Here is a 21,229-nt window from a genome sequence, read left to right on the forward strand (position 1 = left end):
TCAGCATTATAAATGTAAAAAAAGTAAAATTCTATAGGGGTAAACATGTCTGAATTTGTGCCCGGTACATGAAAAGAAACAATAGACTCTACTCAACCCCAGTACATCAATTTACAATTTAGGCATTTAGCAGACGCTCTTAATCCAGAGCGATTTACATTAAGCAAGAACAAAAAGCATGGCAATACATCATATACCTAAAAAGTGATCGAGTCACGGATATTACTCGACTACAAGTGAAGGTTTCTCAGTCAAATGTGTACTTAAAAGTTACAGTACAGAAATGTAAGTTGAGTGAAAGTTAAAACAAATGATATATTTACACACACACACACACACACACACACACACACACACACACACACACACACACACACACACACACACACACACACACACACACACACACACACACACACACACACACACACACAACAAGGTTAATATTAAACAGACTCATTTGTGGTGCTGATGAGAGTCACAGCAGGGAGCAGGCTACCCACAATGCACCGTGAGACAGCCACGTAAACGTAATCACGCAGCAGTGTCTAAAAGATCCCATGGCCTGGAGGGAAGGCCGGTCGGTCTCTGATTGGCTATAGTTGGCACTGTGCGTGTGTGCATGCGTGTGTGTGCGCGCGCGCGTGCGTGGTGTGAGAAGGCAGCGTACTGCGTAGCGTACTAGACTAGTAGAGAACGTGACCGATGTCGTTGCATGGCAACCATTATCTGCAGCCAATCGCAGCAGTTGCCGTCCCTCCGGTCTATGGGATATATAACAATCAAATGCAGCTCCTTCTGGATGGTGGTGCCTGGTGCTGCTAGCTCTCTGCGCACAGTCAGTTGTACAGCTGCATGCTATTTATATGTATATATATATACATATTTACCGACTGATACGAACCACACGATGCTACACTCGTTACACAGACGTTGAATATATATAGTCTCGTCCGTACATTAACCCTCTCAAGGTTTGCTCATCATTTTCCTTTGGCTCCATGGCGGCCGGCATGCATGTTGTTATAGTTGTTACACGTTAGCTACAGTAAGTTAGCCGCTAATATTGGCTAATGTAAGTAAGCTGGCCATATATATGTGTAGCAGGTGATTTGATTGCATTCTTCTAACTAAACCTAACATTAGAAACACATAGTGAAGAGGATTTGAACAGAATTCACTCGCACGCCAATATTATTACAATTTAGCGCCAGCTAAATGTTGTTATTAAATGTTATCTTTCCGAAAACCAAGCGTTTTTACTGTCACACAAGGACTTTTGAACAGCTTATTGCAGCACCAACATAGTTGTAGTTTTGTCTGTTTTTGTCCCTTATATGCGAGGTACACTCTTACAACTTAAGCCTACCCATACCATATCAAGCAGCTATATACGTGAAAAGGTTTTAATACTGAGAGGCCGTTCTCCTTCTTCTTAGGGGGTTTAACTGCAGTTTGCATCGTTTGATGCTTCTCTGTGAGCTGCACCCACGACTGCTTTGATGTTCAGTTATCGCGATAATGCATAGTTAATAACTGTCGCTTGTGGTGCTGTCCATGGTGCTGACTGGAGTCCATGCATTATGCACACATAGACCAGTATTATACAGTTCTAACTTGGTCAGAAGTAAAAATGGAAAATAGCCAATCTCCTGATTCACCACCAAAAAAGTCTTATTGTCTCATCTCTGACCTTCCCCCGGTCGCTGTAGCTCGGGTTACGGTGACGGGGGAGGTCACAAACACGAGGTCATAAAACTATTTCTATTCACACACGGGTTAAACACAGATCCTTGTTTCGTAGGCTAATACTAACAAGAGGTTTGGTTGAAGAGGTGTTGTTCTGACCTTTCAAATGATATATACACACACTGACTGTACACTTAATGTACTATCAATTGTCCTTCTGTGTAGCCCTGTGATAGCCCTGTGAAAGCTGTGAGATGTCGATGGTGCTGTTTGCCTCGGTGGTGAGGGTCGGGGACGGCCTGCCCCTCTCTGCATCCACAGACTACGAGCAGGACAAAGGCCTACAGGACACCAAGAAGCATCTCAAAGGACTCTCGAAGAAGCTCGGCCAGTTTCCTGACCGCTGCACTCTAAAGACCGGACAATACAACGTCAAGTAAGTACAGTAGTCACACGGTTAATTTTTTTGGGGCGACATGTAAGGCTGGCTGGGCGATAAATGCAATGTTGTTGTTTATCATCTTTGAGCAGAATGTGACTATGACAACGTGACAATAATCTGATATCACACAATGCACATTTTTGTTGTGCAAATTGATTCTAACCCAATTTAACTCAAACTAAATTTGTATACGGTAGTCGTCTTGAAGAGTTAAAAAAAACAACAACGGGGTAACAACGGGGTGCATACTTAGTTTAGACTAGTCATTGGTTAGACATGCAGAGAATGTCTTCTAGAATGACTGAGGGCAATATTACAGTGCCTATACAGCCTATATCCTCCATTATTTGGATGTGGACATTTTGCCTTGACGGTGGATGTAACAAACTCTATTTCTGTAACCCTACGTTGAGCATATAAGCCTGGAAATGTATGAGGAAAACATAACCTCCGACCCTGCCATGTCAGCCTAGCGGGGGGGGGGGGGGGGGGGGGGGGGGGGGGGAAGATATGAGAATTGAATAGTTGAGGAGAGAAGGTAGAGTGAATTTGTAAGCCAAATGAGGAAAGCGCGAGGGCAGAAGTGCCATAGAAACATTTGAATGTCAAATACAACTGCACTAGATGTGGCAAGAAAATGTTCACGTGTTCTAAATCAGAACTTCCCTGTATTTCCATGTAATACCAATATTCAAACATAATTTGACCGCCTCTTATTCTGAGCAGTTGTACAGTTTGAAATGTATTTCGACAATAAAGGTTTGACAACTAATCGGTCAGACTATCATTCATCAGCACATTCCCACGTAAATGTGGATGTTGCAAATCTTGGCCTTTTGATAAAACACATAGCCACATCTTGTCACAGATTATTTAAAGTCCCAAGGATAGTTGACCATGTTACTGTATGCCTGCCTGGGAGTTATTTATTTTAATTAAGAGCCACTAATGCTTGAGAAAATGCTTTAAACTCCTCGAGCGCGCCACCATTGCTAATGGGGTAATGTGGGTCGACATCAGTTAGACATCGGCTTGTAATTTCTTACAAGCTGATGTCTTTAACACTTAATGCGACCCACATTACCAACACCAAGCAGACTGGACTCATCTCAATCCAAAGACCCTTTGATATGACTTCCTTTAATCAAGGCAAGCCATCTGCATCTGACGGAGTGACGGCAGAATTTGCCAGGCAGCTCTTTTTTAAGTCATTAGGTAATCTAATGGAAGGCGGAACAGATCGGTTAGGACAGTGACCTTACACCAAGAGAAGCAAAAAAACGTAAATTAGCTTTTTAACTCATTTTGACCTGAGATCAGATTAAAAAAATGTCTTCTACATCCTGACAGTTTTCTGAAAAAGCTATGTTTCTATGTCAGTCGTTCTTCGATTTTTCAAAAATAGTAGACCTACAAGCTCGTAGCGCGCCACTCGGTGGCGCGCTATGAGCTTGTAGATCTGCTATTTTTCAATAGCTAAAGCATAACATAATGCTAACACCAAAAGGGGTTCCCGCCCAAAATGGGTTAATGTAATCTCTATGCAAATGAGCATATTTAGCGTCCAGAAGCAGCTTCTATTCCATTACCACTAGCCTTCAACCAGTCAGACCACAGCGTGATCTGAGTAGGCGGGGATTAGCTCAGGCTCCCGACAAAAAAAAAGCCAACTCGTATCTCACAGCAGACACACAGAGGTGAAACAACAGCTGTATATTTAATATTAATGATGATTTGGCAAGAACATGGTGGCATACATATGGACTTGAAATAAAAAGATATATAGCCAACAATTTGTGGAAGCTGAAAACCGACTGTATCCCCTCCAGCCTGGCTCAGAGGACGAGGAGACATGGGGGCCTGTCGCGGCCCCCTGTTCTCACCGGAAGCTGGGTATAGCAGGAGCAGCACTGTGATACTTGGGAAACAACTACGTACTTTCATTAATTAACTAAGCTTTATATCACAGTGTGCGATTACTCTGGACAGCCTCTCTCGAGCACTTCCGTGGTGCTCTGAACCTGCATTGTGTATATCACTCCTTTCCGACCTTGAGCTCTCTCTCTCCCCGTGCTGTGGTCCTCTGTGCCATGGAATGATATACACTCGGTGTGTGTGTGTGTGTGTGTGTGTGTGTGTGTGTATGTGTGTATGTGTAGGCGTTCTTGTGAAGCAGTTAGTTTTTGCTTATTTATGAATTAATAACTTTTAAGTTTTATAAGTGTGTGATCACTCTGGGCTCGCCTCTCGAGGTCTGTCTCACCACACTCACATGGCACATAGAGAGAACTAAAATACGTTGGTCTGAAGGGTTTTGCCCCCAGGAGAAGAGATGGGGGAGGGGGCAGAGGCAGAGACGGGAGAGTGCATGATATGGTAAAAGAGCCCATCTCTTTACCATATCATGCACTCCCTGGGTGTCAAGTCTAGTTGACTTGACTTTCTTTTTTTATTAAATAATCAGTGTATACTCAACTGTAATATATTATATTAGCGAAGCATCGAACCATGAAATAAACAATCTGTCTGTCTGTCTGTCCGTCTACCGTCTCCGGCCATTGGAGGGAACAGGGCTCCTGTCTCCTCTGCCCCGAGACAGCAGTAGCTGAGAGCGGACAGACTGCAAAAAAAAACCCAGAAAATACTGCAACGTGATTTTTGAGGGGCGCTAGCCCCTCCTATGCCCAGCTTTGAGGGTTTGTGTGAACACAAACATTGGCTGAATAGGATTGGCTGATCACCCCATAGTGATGATTTCGATTGGCTGAAGTACATATCGAAGATAAAAGTAAGGGCAGAAAAGTGAAGATGCCAAAAGTGATGGCCCCGGAATGGCAATTGTGATGATTTGATTGATAAGAGCGCCCCTCACTTCACACATGTGATTGTTTTTCTTTTTACTTAATTTGTGTATATAAAATGTGAGACAGTCTCCTTCGCTGTGAGACAGTCTCCTTCGCTGTGAGACAGTCTCCTTCACTGTGAGACAGTCTCCTTCCTTCACTGTGAGACATTCTCCTTCGCTGTGAGACAGTCTCCTTCGCTGTGAGACAGTCTCCTTCGCTGTGAGACAGTCTCCTTCGCTGTAAGACAGTCTCCTTCGCTGTGAGACAGTCTTCTTCGCTGTGAGACAGTCTCCTTCGCTGTGAGACAGTCTCCTTCGCTCTGAGACAGTCTCCTTCGCTCTGAGACAGTCTCCTTCGCTCTGAGACAGTCTCCTTCGCTGTGAGACAGTCTTCTTCGCTGTGAGACAGTCTCCTTCGCTGTGAGACAGTCTCCTTCGCTGTGAGACAGTCTCCTTCGCTCTGAGACAGTCTCCTTCGCTGTGAGACAGTCTCCTTCGCTGTGAGACAGTCTCCTTCGCTGTGAGACAGTCTCCTTCGCTGTGAGACAGTCTCCTTCACTGTGAGACAGTCTCCTTCACTGTGAGACAGTCTCCTTCGCTGTGAGACAGTCTCCTTCGCTGTGAGACAGTCTCCTTCGCTGTGAGACAGTCTCCTTCGCTGTGAGACAGTCTCCTTCGCTGTGAGACAGTCTCCTTCGCTGTGAGACAGTCTCCTTCGCTGTGAGACAGTCTCCTTCGCTGTGAGACAGTCTCCTTCGCTGTGATACAGTCTCCTTCGCTCTGAGACAGTCTCCTTCGCTGTGAGACAGTGTCCTTTGCGGTGAGACAGACGGTCTGGTCTCCCCAGATTCGTACATGTAGGTTCTTGCAGACGGCTCTTTTCAGGTTATTTTGCAGCTTATTTTTAAACGCTCTATACATTTTGTATTCACAAACAGGTCATGTGGGACAGGGGTTCTCAACGTTTTTGGCTGGGGACCCCCGGAAATGCTTTGGCCATGTCTCCATTTTCCATTTCAAAATGCCAAAAATTCGCTCATGATAATGTGGTCTTTCTTGGCACCACTGGCTGTGATTTCAATAGCCTGTGATTTCAGTCCTCGGGCTGCTCCACGCTCACAATCATCAGGCTTTCTTTACAGAGTTAATTATTGTAAACTCTAATTTCTCCAGCCTGTGAGGCGTGGGAGTCCATTGTGTTGTTTGTGTAGGCAGTAAGACAACCAAAAGCTGCATAGACTGACAGATACTTGAATCAATATAACCAATGAAATCCCCTCAGCTCTCAGAGACCATAGTGTCATTGGTGTTTTACTGTGCGTTACTGTGCGTTAATCAGTAGAGTTGTTCCGATACCAATAACGCTATCGGAATTGTCTCCATTGCTGCCTTTAACCCATTTTGACCTGAGATCAGATTTAAAAAATGTCTTCTACATCCTGACAGTTTTCTGAAAAGGCTATGTTTCTATGTCAGTCGTTCTTCGATTTTTCAAAAATAGCAGACCTACAAGCTCGTAGCGCGCCACTCGGTGGCGCGCTATGAGCTTGTAGATCTGCTATTTTTCAATAGCTAAAGCATAACATAATGCTAACACCAAAAGGGGTTCCCGCCCAAAATGGGTTAAAATGCTGGTATCGATTCATTCATGCAATTATCCAATATCATAATGTATCATATGTGACAACTTTGATACATTTTAAGTTGATATTCCACTACTGTTATATACTGATACTGTTTTATGTCTTGTTTTACTAAATTGTGTCTGCAATTTGAACAATTTATTAATGTTAATTAAGTTGTTATTTATTCGTACATTTATTTTATTTATGCTCTGTTTAAGTTATGACTGTTAAACTAGAATAGATAATAAAATGCAGTGGTATTGGACCTAGGTCCATTAAGATTGTGCCACATACTGTATATACTGTATAAGCCTCCTCCCTCTATATTTCTTTAGATTTGTGTATTCGTCGTCCCACAGTCCATTAACCCATTTTGACCTGAGGACGATTCTACAAATGCCTTCTAAATCCTGACAGTTTTCTGAGAAACCCATGTTAATTTCATGTCAAGGACCCCCAAAACTACATGTATTTGGCCGTCTATCGACCCCCATCTGAAAATATGCTGTCCCAGAGACCCCCCCAGAAGCAAAGATATGACTTAAAATCGTTCGCTTTGAAAGAATAATAATATTCAAAGATTTGTGCCATATTTTCACGATTTAAAAAAAATAGCAGACCTACAAACTCGTAGCGCGCCACTCGGTGGCGCGCTATGAGCTTGTAGATCTGCTATTTTTCAATAGCTTAAGTATGGCGTAATGCTTTAAAACACCAGAAGGGGTTCCCGCCCAAAATGGGTTAAAGAAACACTGCTGGGTTGTTGGAAGTGCTTCTGAAAGACTTGCAGCCCGCTGGAGTGCATCTGAATCTCCGAGAATTTAGCTAACATTCGAGTCTGGTGGCGCTTCCCTGGGTGTGAAATGAATGTTTCATTAGCCAAATTGGGTAATTAATTGGATTCAGTGGATGCTGAATGTTCCCTGGCAGAAGTCGGTAGAGCAGTGTTGGAGCCGGTACATCACCACTCCATTTTGTTCTCGTTTGTCCGTTTATTTTTATATATATCTTTTGAGAGAAGATGATTTTGTAGCAGTAGTAGTTGCGAACGCCAGTGATTGCGAACGCCAGTGAGGCTCTACTATGTAACCCAGCAGAACATGTCGGCTGTGGCTCAGGAGGTCTCTACCTCAGGTCGTCCAATGATCCATGGGTCGGCGGTTCGAATCCCGGCTCCTCCTGTCTACATGTCGAAGTGTCCTTGGGCAAGACACTGAACCCCAAATTGCTCCCGATGTGCTGGTTGGTACCTTGCATGGCTTCCGCCGCCATCGGTGTATGAATGTGTGTGTGAATGGGTGAATGTAATGCACAATCTATGTAAAGCGACTTGGATAAAGGCGCTATATAAATGCACCATTTACCATTTACCATTTACGTCTGTCTGTCTGTGTGTGTGTGTGTCACACTGTAACACCACCCGCCGCCACCAGAGGGCGCAGCTGTATCACACACAAAAAACACACACGCACGCACACAGTAGAAACCTTTTTTTTTTTAAAGGGAAAAAAAAGGAAAACTTAAAAATGAAAAAAATAATAATAAAAAAAAAAGAAAAGAGAACAAAAAAAAAAGCTTCCCATGTTCACGCGTCTTACTTGTGATATTGTGTGTGTGTGTGCGTGTGTGTGTGCGTGCGTGTGTCAGTTTCACCAGCTCCCTGGGCGTGGGCTACCTGATGGTGTGCACCGAGAACTACCCCAACGTGCTGGCCTTCTGCTTCCTGGACGAGCTGCAGAGGGAGTTCATCGTCACCTACGACACCAAGCGCATCAACAGTGCCATTCGGCCGTACTCTTTCATCGAGTTCGGTGAGTCACCCTGAACTGCTGCCCAATCGGGAACTATTTGTCTTGCGCACGGGCGTGCAAGTTTCACCCCGTGTGTCACACAAAATTATTTGCTTAAGATTACAACAGATACATTAATCACAACTAGCTCCATATCTCTGCTGTTGGGAGGAAACCTCATAACTCCAAAATGTTAATTTTTCAGGAAATGAAGGAAACCTTGTATTTTTTAAAAACAAAGCAATACAGCCTCATCAAAGTTGGTGTTGTAACTTTATATATTGTCAATTACTTCCATGAGAGGGGGAGAGGTAGGTGGTGGAGTTAGTTGCTTTAGCAGACATTTTGAGGGTCCAATGGAGTTAAGAGGTTTTGTCCAAAGCACTTTTTTACTACTTTCCATTGGTTCAATATTTCCGAAACAACACACAGACGTAAAGGGTGTGCAATAGCACTGATTTATGCCAAAAAAAATCTAAAACCTCAAAAATGGAGTTATGAGGTTTGTTACGATTGTGAACTGTGAGGACTTGTCCTCTTTCGTTGCCTTTGGATTCCTGTATCTCTATACTCTCTAAATAAAAGCATACAATGTGTAAAAAGATCAAATAAAATAAAGGGTCATAAAAAAAGTAAGAAATATTTGTTCTACAGAGCAGGATTTGCCCTTCTAAAGCGAACAGATACCGTAGGCTTGCCTAATTTCCCATGTGAGCTACTGTATGTATGCACAGATGAGTTGTGCAGGTGCTTAACCCATTTAGGACGGTTACCCCTTTTGGTGTTTTAAGCATTATGTTATACTTTAGCTATTGAAAAATAGCAGATCTACAAGCTCGTAGCGTGGCACCGAGTGCCGCGCTACGAGCTTGTAGGTCTGCTATTTTTTTTTAAATCGTGAAAATGTGGCTCAAGTCAAATCTTTGAATATATATTCTTTCAGCGCGAACGTTTTCAACTCAATTTTTTGCCTCTGAGGGGACCCTGGAACAACTTATTTTCAGATGTAGGGTCTGCAGCCAAATACAGATAATTCTGGGGGTCCTTGACATGAAAAAGGTTGAGCACCACTGAAACAGAAACATACGTTTTTTTTTGAAAAACCTATTTATTTTTTTTAGAATCGTCCTCAGGTCTAAACAGGTTAATTAGCTTGCACGCGCCGGTGCTACCTGGATATGTGTGACCCGATTGTTGTTTGTGCTGCTAATGTCCCTCCAGACACTTTCATCCAGAAAACCAAGCAGCGCTACAACAGCCCCCGCTCCCTGTCCACGAAGATCAACCTGGCTGATATGCAGACGGAGATCAAGCTGCGGCCGCCCTACCAGCTCTCTCCCGAGGACCTGAGCTCCATCAATGGCTTCTCTCTGCACACCCCCTCCAAATACAAAGGCATAGGTTTGTTTGGGATTGGTTTGAATTACTTTCTTTAACAAGTTTGTTAACACTTACGGGGCCTTAGATTAATCTATCCATCCTATCTAGGCTGACGGATTGATCTATTACCTTTGGAGCATAACGCCCAAGTATTTGCAGCTTTGATCGACGAAAATCCGGTGGAAAATAGTCCCATGGTTTGTTGTTGAAGAGAAAAACATGCCGTCATTACGATGCCAAACGAAAACAGCCTTCACAGCATGTTGTAGTCCAAACAAACCCCCCGTTCACTTTGAACTAATTTTCCCAGAAGCCCTAGCAGCCCAGAGCATGGCTTGATTTCCGGTTTCGTCATCATAACGCGACGGCCTCGTCACCAGGTCCGCGACAAATCCACTCTTTCTTTTTAATTATTAAAAAACGTCGAATTAAACACTCAATTAAATGAGCATTCGGTGATTTGGAAAACCCCCCGGTCCGCCCCGGTAGCAAGATGTGCACATGCACACGCTCTACAGTGGGGGAACACACAACAGGCCAACAGCACGCGCACCAAGGCCCGCCTCTCCTCGATCATGATTGAACATGAAGAAGTGATATTTGAATTAAGTGAAATCACTGAATATACGTACCTTTAAACAAATAGCGGGTTTAGTGTATTACACAGCACCGACACATGGATTAAATAGCGGGGAACACGGCAGTAGAACTGTTTAACAGTACGGTATTATACAGTCAAGAAAGCTAATGCTAAAAGGATAACACATACAGTAGTAAAGCCCCCAGGGGGGCTTGTTTCCATTGTGGTCCATTGTACTCAATTCATCAGCAATACTGTACATACAATACGTTGCCTCTCTGTCTAATACCACTAGCAGCAAACATTTCAGGAGGAGACAAGGAGACAAAGCTGTTAGGGTTCAAGTCCAATTGAAGTCTGAGGCCAGCCATGTTTTTAGGCCAGTTTTAACTCATTTACTTCCAGATACATAAATAATCCACCCACGCAAAAACAAAACTACTTTCTGGCCTTGACAGCCCAAACATCCAAACAGAAAAGTCCTATCTGATTGTATTAAACAACATTAAACTCACCAACATAGCAGCAAAGCAGAAATGTTGAAGCAGAAAATCTAAAAAGTTGTTTCATAAACATCCACCATAGACATGTTATGAGCTACGTTCTGTCATGAAATTCCGTGCAGGTGAATATTTTAGGAAGCAGCACTTCCTAAAAACGAGCGCTTCCGAAGCGCGCTCGTTTTCAATAGCGCAACGTCCTGCTGGCAATTTAGAAACGGGTGTTACGCACGACCAGGGCTCCAGCGTGCGACCTATTAGGTCGCATATGCGACTTAATTTATTAAGGGTGATACTTAAAATTGAATGAGGTCGCACAGGTGCGACTTGCTGGAAGGATGAGTGGAGGAAAAAAAAACATCCCGCAGTGCTTGCCCGTTCCATTGATTGAAAACATTGGACGTTCGCCTGACGCCCAGTGTTCAGAGTGGCGCGATTACATACAAAGTCAATTCAAAGACGAGAATTGCGCAAACGGGCGCGGCGCGACCTGCCGCGGTACAAACTGGACGAACCGAGGCGAATATATATTCAGGTCTGAACGCAGCTTATCCGACACAAATTAACTAATCTTTCTCAGCTGTACAATTTCACTGGAGCGCGCAGCGCGCATATCTAACTGCATGATGATCAGTCATGATCTACACAGACAGCCGACTCCCGACCCAAACACTGAGTGAAACTTAGTAAACGTGTTGTTTGATTAAACATGTGCCACGAAAAATAGCTTCCAAAGCTTGTTATGTTTGCATCGAGGAGGTAGCCTATGTGTCCATACCATACGTCCATACATGCTGATCGGCCAACAAAATACATTAATCTCCCTCCCAGTGAGTGAAGAGCACTGATGCCTGATTTATTCTTCGTGTTCCGTGCTGAAAATATCTACAAGCTCACAACGCGTCGCGGACGCAACGCGTTGTGAGCTTGTAGATCAGCTATTTTCAGCACGCGGAGATATGCAGGCTCTGAGAGCATTCAGAAACTTTTGCCTTCACAATAAAAGCATGCAGCTTTCACAAGTTGGCCCATAAAGACAAGGAAAAGGATTAAGAATTTGGTGGCATTTCACATTGCAAAAGATTTTTCCCAAAATGTAGAAATATTATAACAAGGAATTAATTTGGATAATGGTAATGGAGATATTGTACAAATTGTCACTTTATTAATCCAAAAGGTTTGGACTGCATTTAATTTTCAACACAAAACCTTAAACTGACTTTCTGTGTGTGGAATATAAATATTGCCTTTATTGACTGAGTGACTTTGTGGTGGGTTGAAACCATCTACAGTGTTTTGAAGTATAACCAGGTAGGTTGCTGTTTTTTACACAGTGACCTTTGTAGGTTTTATGATTCAAACCTTTAATGGTGGAAACCACTACATAAATAAATGGCGCCCGATGTGGGGGCATGATAAGATCATGTATTAATACCACGCTATACAAAGAAAAAAATGGTGCTACCTAATTTGTGGTGGCGCTACCAAATGAAAAGGTAGGTGGCACCAGTGCTACCTGTGAAAAAGTTAGTCTGGAGCCCTGCGCACGACCGTTGAGTGATTTCCAACGAGTGCATCCAAACACCAATGCTCCATGCAGTGTCCATGCTACTCGGTCTAGATGAGGGGGGCGTTTCCCAGTGGAAAAGTGATGCATGTGCAATTCACCCTTTGTCAAGTCCCGCCCGTGGTTCTGCCCCTCTTCGCACCCATTGGTTGCCATTTCGTGGTTGGACAAAAATCCTCTCTCCTTCCACTACCATTGAAATAACAGGTTTTTCAGTTGCTTCTTATTGATATTCTGTGCATTCCATTCTTATTTTAAACTTGGTGTCAGTAAAAAGGAACAGGAACATCACAGGTGCAGCATGGTGACTGGGCATGTCATGTTTGTTTTTAGTTTTGTCCAAAAATGATGTTTTAGCAAATTCAACATAAACTAGGTGGAACCAGGGTGGAACAAGGCAGAAGAGCCTGCTGGTTAGTCAGTCAGGGACCAATCAGAAGGCTGACAAAGGGTGAATTGTGCATACTCTCTATAACAAACAGGGGTTTAGGTGATAAGCAATAAGCATGCAATTGAACACGTGCTCCATCCTACAGTAGTAGAAGATAGGCAGGCTATACTGTGATGGGATAGTTTGGGACTATTCTCCCTTTTCAGTATTATTTATAATCAATTTACAAACCAGACAGTACTCCCTTAAAACCATAGATAAATGATTCATTTAATTTGCAGCCATTTTACATGCCTATTATGTCTTGGGCGTGTTTGATGTATTAAGGTACATTGAATACCTGCAGTGCCCTGAATGACTTCAGCATCAGCGAAAAGCATTTAGGAATGACAAAAGGCTTGTGTTTCCGTCTTGCACATTTTAGCCTCAAAGCAAGCTTGTGGATATAATGTGGACTGGGATATGTACCATGTTAGCACTCCAAAACAGCATTCCCCATTGTAGTCTTTGGTTTGGAGATATCCTGGAAGTGGTCCCAGAGTCCAGACTTAATCACTCGGAAGCAGGTTTCCTCTTTGCCTTGATGGCTGTCTCACTGGGAGGACATGTTATCAGCCATTGCTCTGTCTCTCTGTGGGCCACTTTATTATACACGTTGTCACATCTCTGCCGCCCCCCCACAAGATAAGTGAAGCCATTCTGGGTCACTGTCGCTCTTTTGTATCCTCCACTCTGCCTCTCCTATTCTCTCTCTAAACACAGGTTAGAAGAGGTTTGATCCTCTGCCCAGACCCGGAGACTGGGCAGCAAAGGGCGAATTTGCCTCCATTTACTCGTGGCCAAATCGGGCCACTAGTCTGGTGATCAGATACTGTAGGATGTCTTCATTTTTTAATTGGGGAAATTGTGAGGCTATTCAGTAGAGATCCTGCATGGTAATTCTGACCAGTAATCTGTAAAGTCTGATTCTTAATCAGTCAATCCCAGGTGGTTACGATCTCAAATGTTTTCGTTTGCCTACCCTAACACTTGCTTTGTGAGTCCTTGATGAGAGGAAATGATGTAATTCGGTAAGAGTAATTTACTGAACCAGAGTTGTGTCATTCATTTCCAACCACTCTTAATTTCAATTAGAGTCGTTTGAGTCGACAAACACTCTTAGCTGTTGATTTTGAAATTTGTTGTGGTTTTAATTGGGACAGGCCAGGTTGCTGGGCTAGGGTAAAGTTAAGTTTGTTAACCCATTTTGGGCGGGAACCCCTTTTGGTGTTTCAAGCATTATGTTATACTTCAGCTATTGAAAAATAGCAGATCTACAAGCTCATAGCGCGGCACCGATGAACTTGTAGGTCTGCTATTTTTGAAAAATCGTGAAAATGTGCCTCAAATCTTTGAGTTTGAATATATATTATTACAGAGTTTCAGTATTTTTTGCTTCTGGGAACAACATATTTTCAGATGGGGGTTGGCATATTACATATAATTTTTGGGGTCCTTGACATGAAATATTGAGAACCACTGATATAGAAACATGAGGTTTTTCAGAAATTATTTTAAAAATTTCGACATCAGGCCTAAATGGGTTAAGCTAACACAGATTCACTGCTTGTTCATCTTGTGTTTACAGCCCCATATCACACACATCTCCTTCAGTCCCATTCTGCACAACATGATTCTATTGCACTACACATAGTACTATACTGTAGTACACGCATTGATTGAGAAATTGAAGACTTCCACGTGTTATATTTAAGTGTTCTGTAAAAGTCATTTCCTTTCAAACTCTTGAGGTGAATTCAGCGGATTCCATCATAGCAACTCTCTCTCATTTACATGTAACGGACATTGTAATGCTGTTTGTCTTTCTTTGACTTTGACTCCACAAAGGCTGCAGAGTACATTACTTGCAATTTTAATTCACTCTTTTAGTCTATCCCTGCAGTGTTGTTTTTGTCGACTAAAACTAAGACGAAAAATGTTCGTCGCACTACCTTTTTTCACTGACGAAAACTAAATGAAAACTAAATGAAAACTAAGCTGTGATGACTAAAACTAAGCTAAATGTATTGACAATTTCGTCAACAGATAAAAAACTAGACTAAAATGTTAGGAAGGGACTAGTGGACAAGAGATCCAGTATAAGTCATTTTACACTTGGTTGCATGCTGAAAATAGCAGATCTACAAGCTCGAGCTTGTAGATCGGCTATTTTCAACAAGTGTTAAATGAGCCATTACGACGGCATCAAGGCCCGCCCAAACACATTTCAGTAACACTAAAACATTCCAGGTGACTAAAAAAATGTGACTGAAACTAAATGAAAACTATTCAAGAGACCTATGACCTAAAACTAAAATCAAAATGTGCTGCCAAAAACAACACTTGACTGTGTCCCTCGTTCCCTCCCATGCAGCGCCCACGCTGATGTTGGAGCCTGTGACCCTGCCGGGCATCGTGTCCTGTGTGCTCAGCGTCCTCTGCGGGGGCCTCAACCTCCTGCGAGGGGTCCACGCTATAGAGAGCATCCTACAGGTAAAGCCCAGGCGTTTCTTTTCTACCTTTTTATTGTTTTGTTATTCTTTTTTTATTATTATAATTTTTTATCCCACGATTTTTTAACCCATTTTCACCCCTGTGTCAATTATCTAATGTGATCCTGGGCTTTACACACGTACCCCCGCCAACCTATTTCCCATATATGGGGGACATGGGGAGAGCAACGGACTTGAACTCATGCTTCCTTCATGCCTGAGTGTCCAAGTTGCTCCTTTACACGTGACAGGGGGGAGTTTCTCTGGTTGGACGTAGCGCGTGGAAGGAACACGTTATTCCAACCAGTTCCTTTCCCCTCCATCAGGTGCCCCGGCTGGCCAGGGGGAGGCAGTTTTGTTTTGTTATTCTACCAGTGATTGTAACCACTTGCCCCCAGCCCCTTAGATAGCACTTTATGTAGACTTAGATAGCATTTTATTCAGCCTGATGGCATGTTATGTAGACATCACTAGAATTGCATTTTTATGTAGTCATAGCACCTTATAATATATATGAATAGTATAGTATAGTATGTATAGTTTATATGTAAATTCTCATTATATAGATATTCCACTGTCTGTTACGTTCTTAGCTTACGCATGTTTCATGAGAACTACTTTTTATGTTTGTGATGTATTGCCATGCTTTTTGTTCCTGCTTAATGTAAATCGCTCTGGATTAAGAGTGTCTGCTAAATGCCTAAATTGTAACCGTGGTTTCACAAAAGCTTTTTTGGATCTGGCACGATCCATTTGATGCTCAGTAAATAACCTTTGATCCCTTTTAAGCTTCTTGGAAAGATTAGTAATTTCATGAGAGGTACAGTAAAGTACAGTACATGAGAGGGTTTTGCTCATAAGGTGGGATAGAGCCAGACCGATGACAGATTTATCGGTCCGAATTATCGAGCCCGATGTTAAATAATAATTTAAAAAATATATATATTTTAAGCATATGGCGAGCAGATCATTATTTGTACACGTGGATTCGGGACATCAGAGCCCATCCACGCTCTTAAAGGGCCACTTCACCCTTTTGCAACCAGATCTTATTTAAATTATTTTTGGAAGACAATAAACACTTTCCTGGGGTTTTTATGTGGGTAATATACCGTGTTTTTAGATATTTCAGTATTTCAAAGTGTCCATGGGCTCCATGATGTCATGGACACTGCAGGGCTCACTTCCTTCCTGGACTACAATTCCCATAATGCTTTGGTTCACTGCTCCTCCTTGTGGATAGGGGGAGGGCTGTCTTACTGAGACAACAGTAGTAGTCCAAGGACTGTCTAAAAAGGACGAGACGTAGACCGTATGGGCGACGCCATGTTGCTCCATGGTGCTCCATGGTGCTCCATGGAAGGAAAGAAACATGCGCAGTTGAGACCAAGGAAGCTGAACGCGGAAGTGTTGGCTGCATATAGCCCATTGCGCATGTTTCTTTCCTTCCATGGAGCACCATGGAGCAACATGGCGTCGCCCGTACGGTCTTCGCGTCTCGTCCTCTTTAGACAGTCCTTGTAGTAGTCCAGGATGTTGGTCTTGTTGGATAGGAAACTGTGGAGGGCAGCGATCCAGGGAATCCTGAGTTGGTGTTGGCTAAGACCTCCACTCTCGCAGCAACTAACTAAACACTGGCTGCATAATTGCTGATATTGTCAAAACAGTCAAACCGATATATATCGGGCTCGCTCTAATGGAGGTTCAACTCGAGTCCGTCGCGTTGTTGCTCTCGTGATTTGATCAAGCCTTGGGAAGATCATGGTTGGTGGTTGAGTGCTGAAAAGCATTATTTCCCCCTCACCCACCTCTCTCTCTCTCCCTTTCCTCCCCTGTCACCAGAATGACGATGAAGACTTTAATTACGTGATTGCCTTCTTCCTGGGCACAGCAGCCTGTCTGTATCAGGTAAGTGATAGTCTGCGGTAGGAGAGGCTGACCGAGCGGCTAACAGCCCCATACTTTGCAGCTCAGCAGCCCTGTCAGCTAGCCCGTTTAGACCTGAGGACCATTCTACAAATGTGACCAGATTTGACTGAGAGCCTGCCAAATTCCAGCTTTTCACCAGAGGAGAAAAACTTTTTCCAAAATGACTTTATAGCACAGGCAGACTCTTCACATACTAGAGCATGTCTGAAATAAGTGTCAGAGCTGAAATCGACATGTAAATATGAAATAAATGCTTAAACATGTAGCTAGGTGTAATGTTAGAGACCACAAAAGTGAACCTTTCAAGCCTGTTTTCTCAACTCGCTGTTTTCTGCAAGACATTAGTCTATAAGCCATATCTCCAAAACTAGTGGGTCAAACTGAACAACCAATATGTCAATTTGAAGCTATGATTCCCTGCTTTCATATGACATGAAAAAAATGAAAATTCAAAAAAATCCAATGGCAGTCCCTTAGTCAAATTTAGTCACAAATGTCTTCTAAATCCTGACAGTTTTCTGAAAAAACCCATGTCAGTCAGTCACTGCTCAACCTTTTTCACGTGAAGGAGCCCCAGAATTATCTGTATTTGGCCGCCGACCCCCATCTGAAAATATGTGATATTAGTTATAAACGTTCGCTGTGAAAGAATATATATTCAAAGATGTGCACTACATTTTCACGATTTTTTCAAAAATAGCAGACCTACAAGCTCGTAGCGCGGCACTCTGTGCCGCGCTATGAGCTTGTAGGTCTGCTATTTTTTCAACAGCTAAAGCGTAACATAATACTTAAAACACCAAAAGGGGGTTCCCGCCCATAATGGGCTAGACTAACGTTAGCGAGGCTCAATCCTTTCCACCTCGCTGGCTTTTCTCTAACATTTTCATCAAGCTCGTCTTTTGTGCAGCTCGTGTACGCCGAGCGGGAGGGAGGCCCCGCAGGTGTTTTTAAGATCACAAATTGGTCGCGCAATTAAAATGTTATTGCAGCCGGAGCTTTCGGCTGAGCGGACGTTTACTGACCCTTGAAGGACAATAAAATGGTCATGGTAAAAAAAATACAAGTCATTGATCACTGTCAGCCCAAAAACGGCACGTCACAATTATGGCATAATTACTGTACCTATATTTTGAAAGTATGGTTATTAAATATTGCAGTAATTTCTTTGTATATCTAAGTTATGTGTTTTTTACGAAGCCTAAAATCCAAACACAAAATGTCCTTTTTTATTGTGTCCAATGCCAAAACCACAAATCTTTAATCCCCTTTTGGTGTTTTAGGCATTATGTTACACTTTAGCTATTGAAAAATAGTAGACCTACAAGCTCATAGAGCTTGTAGGTCTGCTATTTTTGAAAAATCTTGAAAATGTGGTGCAAACCTTTGAATATATATTCTTTCACTGCGAACATTTTCAACTCAAATCTTTGCTTCTGGGGGGGAGGTCCCTGGAACAACATATTTTCAGATGAGGGTCGGTGGCCAAATACATATATTTTTGGGAGTCCTTGACATGAAAGTGTTTGAGCACCACTGACATAGAAACATAGGGTTTTTCTGAAAACTGTCAGGATTTAGAAGACATTTTGTAGAATCGTCCTCAGGTCTAAATGGGTTAATAGTCGAGTAAAATGTCACGACGGGGACTGACCGCTAGTATCCTAATGATCCTTGTGTCCTGTGTTGTCCCCCCCCAGTGCTACCTGTTCACCTACTTCTCCGTGTGGAGGAACAGCAAGTCCTGCCTGGCGCTGGCGCTCATCGCCCTGTCCAACATGTACCTGTATGAACTGAGGAACGTTTGGCAGATCCTCTTCCACGTGACGGTGGGCGCCTTCATGACGCTGCAGATCCGACTCAGACAGCCCCTCGGCAAAGCCCCCGACTACAATGTCTGACGACGGCCCCCCTTCCCACACACACACACACACACAAGCGGAAGGGCAACAAAAACAAACCCTGGAATATACCTGCCACCGCCCGCCCCGCCTGGCTCTGGGGAGGTGCAGCATTAAAACTGTGTCAGCCATCTTTTTGGAACCAAGCCTCGGCGTCGACAGCTAATTGTTGATGAAACTGTTCAAAAAGCAAAACCATTCCTTTTTTTTTTTTTGGTATTCCAAACAACATTTCAAAATAGTGAATATAGCCAACGACTCACAACACGATGCAACGCGTTGTGAGGCTTGTAGATTGGCCATTTTCACTCACTTTTGTGCAATACTCTTGTACGACGAAGCAGGACATTTCATCTACGAAAGAACTTAAAAAAGTTGAATTATATGGAGACGTGCACGGTTTCTGCCCAACAACAAAATTCAGATTAAAAGAATACATGGAAATAGGGATATGACAACAATACTACAAACTCGACAAGCTCCTACTACCCTCTCTGCAGTACCTCACCCCACAACACCATGTGTCCATGTCTGTATAGAACCTAGCTTATCTCCAGTTGAGTGGAGCTCAGTCTACCATGGACTGACTACATGTAGGTATAGACTTTGCTGTATAGCCACACAAATCTTGAACCCCAAGCTTCCCTGTTATGTGGGCAAACATTAGACTAAAATAGCAGATCTGCAAGCTCGCAACACCTCGCAATTTGGGTGACTCTTATTTTGTGTAGAGGTAAAGAGCCCTTGGGAATCTGGTCAAATAAGTAATAAGGTTTATGTGGTTAAAGTCAGAGGTTTGTTATCAGAACAGGTATTGAGTTATTTCTGGAACAGCCAGAAGGATTGTGCGTTGGCGTTGAGACGATGCAGTTGCAGTTTTCACATGATTGTGAGTGACCGGAAAAGTGGGTATACCTAATTAGCCATTTCCCCGCCAAAAAAAATGTTAGTATTGTATTATGTAAGTAATCTAAAAGTATACATGATTGATGAGAACCTGCTTGAGCATTTTGACAATAATTAAGGCCTAATATTTCTACAATTGCTACAAAACCTGTAGTCATTTTTAGCGTGAACAAATTTTAGATCTGATAACGATGTACTGGTAACCTGACTCCGCCAGATGGGGCAGCAGAGAGTATACTGGGGGGAACCCAGTGTACTCTCTGCTGCCCCATCTGGCGGAGTCAGGTTAATGTACTGGGCCATGCATGTTCAAATCATTTGTTATTTTTTTGGGCCAATTTAACATTGAGATGCCCACTCTTCCTTGGTGGCGATGCCCACTCTTCCTGCATCATCTGTTCCTCCATGGGCATTTCCTCCAAGGGATCAGGGCTCAGCCATCATCATTTTTGCAGATGTTTATTATAATAATTACGCTGTATTTTGCTTTTTTCTGCTATTTATTTGTCGTTTTGAGACCGATTGTTGTGCGTACTGTATGTATGCCGGCCTGGTTGCTAAAGATCTTATGTTTTTACAGATTTTTATTGCAGTATTTGAAATGTTTTATAATTTAAGATGGTTTATTTCTATGCAGATTTGACTTTTTCTATTCGTGACAAAATGTCACGAAATAGATAAAATATATAATAAATGCAACAGATTGTACAATACGGTATAGTACAACTACTATTACTGTACCGTACTGTATATCTGCTATACTGTACATAGTCTCTGTCGGGAGGAAACCTCATATGTCCACAAACGGTTACTTTTCAAGATTAACCCATTTTGACCTGAGATCAGATTAAAAAAACGTCTTCTACATCCTGACAGTTTTCTGAAAAAGCTATGTTTCTATGTCAGTAGTTCTTCGATTATCTCGCGCTCGTAGCGCGCCACTCGGTGGCGCGCTATGAGCTTGTAGATCTGCTATTTTTCAATAGCTAAAGCATGACATAATGCTAACACCAAAAGGGGTTCCCGCCCCAAAATGGGTTTTTGATGCTTTATGGCAGCGGTCCCCAAACGTTTTTGGCCGTGCACCGTAACTCGTTGTATTTGGCCGAAAATGATACATTTTTCAATACGATTATGGCAAATAATCACAGAA

The 21,229-nt window shown here is 42.8% G+C and overlaps 1 protein-coding gene across 2 annotated transcripts; it reads left to right on the forward strand.

Annotated features, from left to right (window-relative positions):
- The first annotated feature begins 802 nt into the window (after positions 1-802).
- On the forward strand, positions 803-20,293 carry sec22a (SEC22 homolog A, vesicle trafficking protein). 2 transcript variants are annotated; one of them, XM_079518072.1, is made up of 7 exons: positions 803-1,048; positions 1,915-2,125; positions 8,249-8,412; positions 9,613-9,792; positions 15,223-15,341; positions 17,183-17,248; positions 18,970-20,293. In XM_079518072.1, the coding sequence occupies exons 2-7, from the start codon at positions 1,944-1,946 to the stop codon at positions 19,168-19,170; spliced, it is 912 nt and encodes a 303-aa protein (XP_079374198.1). In that variant the 5' UTR covers positions 803-1,048; positions 1,915-1,943; the 3' UTR covers positions 19,171-20,293. The 2 variants fall into 2 exon arrangements, with proteins under 2 accessions (XP_079374198.1, XP_079374197.1); XM_079518071.1 differs by having other exon boundaries at positions 803-974.
- The last annotated feature ends 936 nt before the right edge of the window (positions 20,294-21,229 follow it).

This window comes from Electrona antarctica (assembly GCF_951216825.1).
Source record: "Electrona antarctica genome assembly, chromosome: 13".
Taxonomy (NCBI): domain Eukaryota; kingdom Metazoa; phylum Chordata; class Actinopteri; order Myctophiformes; family Myctophidae; genus Electrona; species Electrona antarctica.

Bases quoted from the DNA above. Each gene is read 5' to 3' on its own strand.
- sec22a (XM_079518072.1), top strand. From the start codon at position 1,944: ATGTCGATGGTGCTGTTTGCCTCGGTGGTGAGGGTCGGGGACGGCCTG. The intron at 15,342-17,182 runs GTAAAGCCCAGG...CCCTGTCACCAG, and splicing joins CTATAGAGAGCATCCTACAG to AATGACGATGAAGACTTTAA. The intron at 17,249-18,969 runs GTAAGTGATAGT...GTCCCCCCCCAG, and splicing joins CAGCAGCCTGTCTGTATCAG to TGCTACCTGTTCACCTACTT.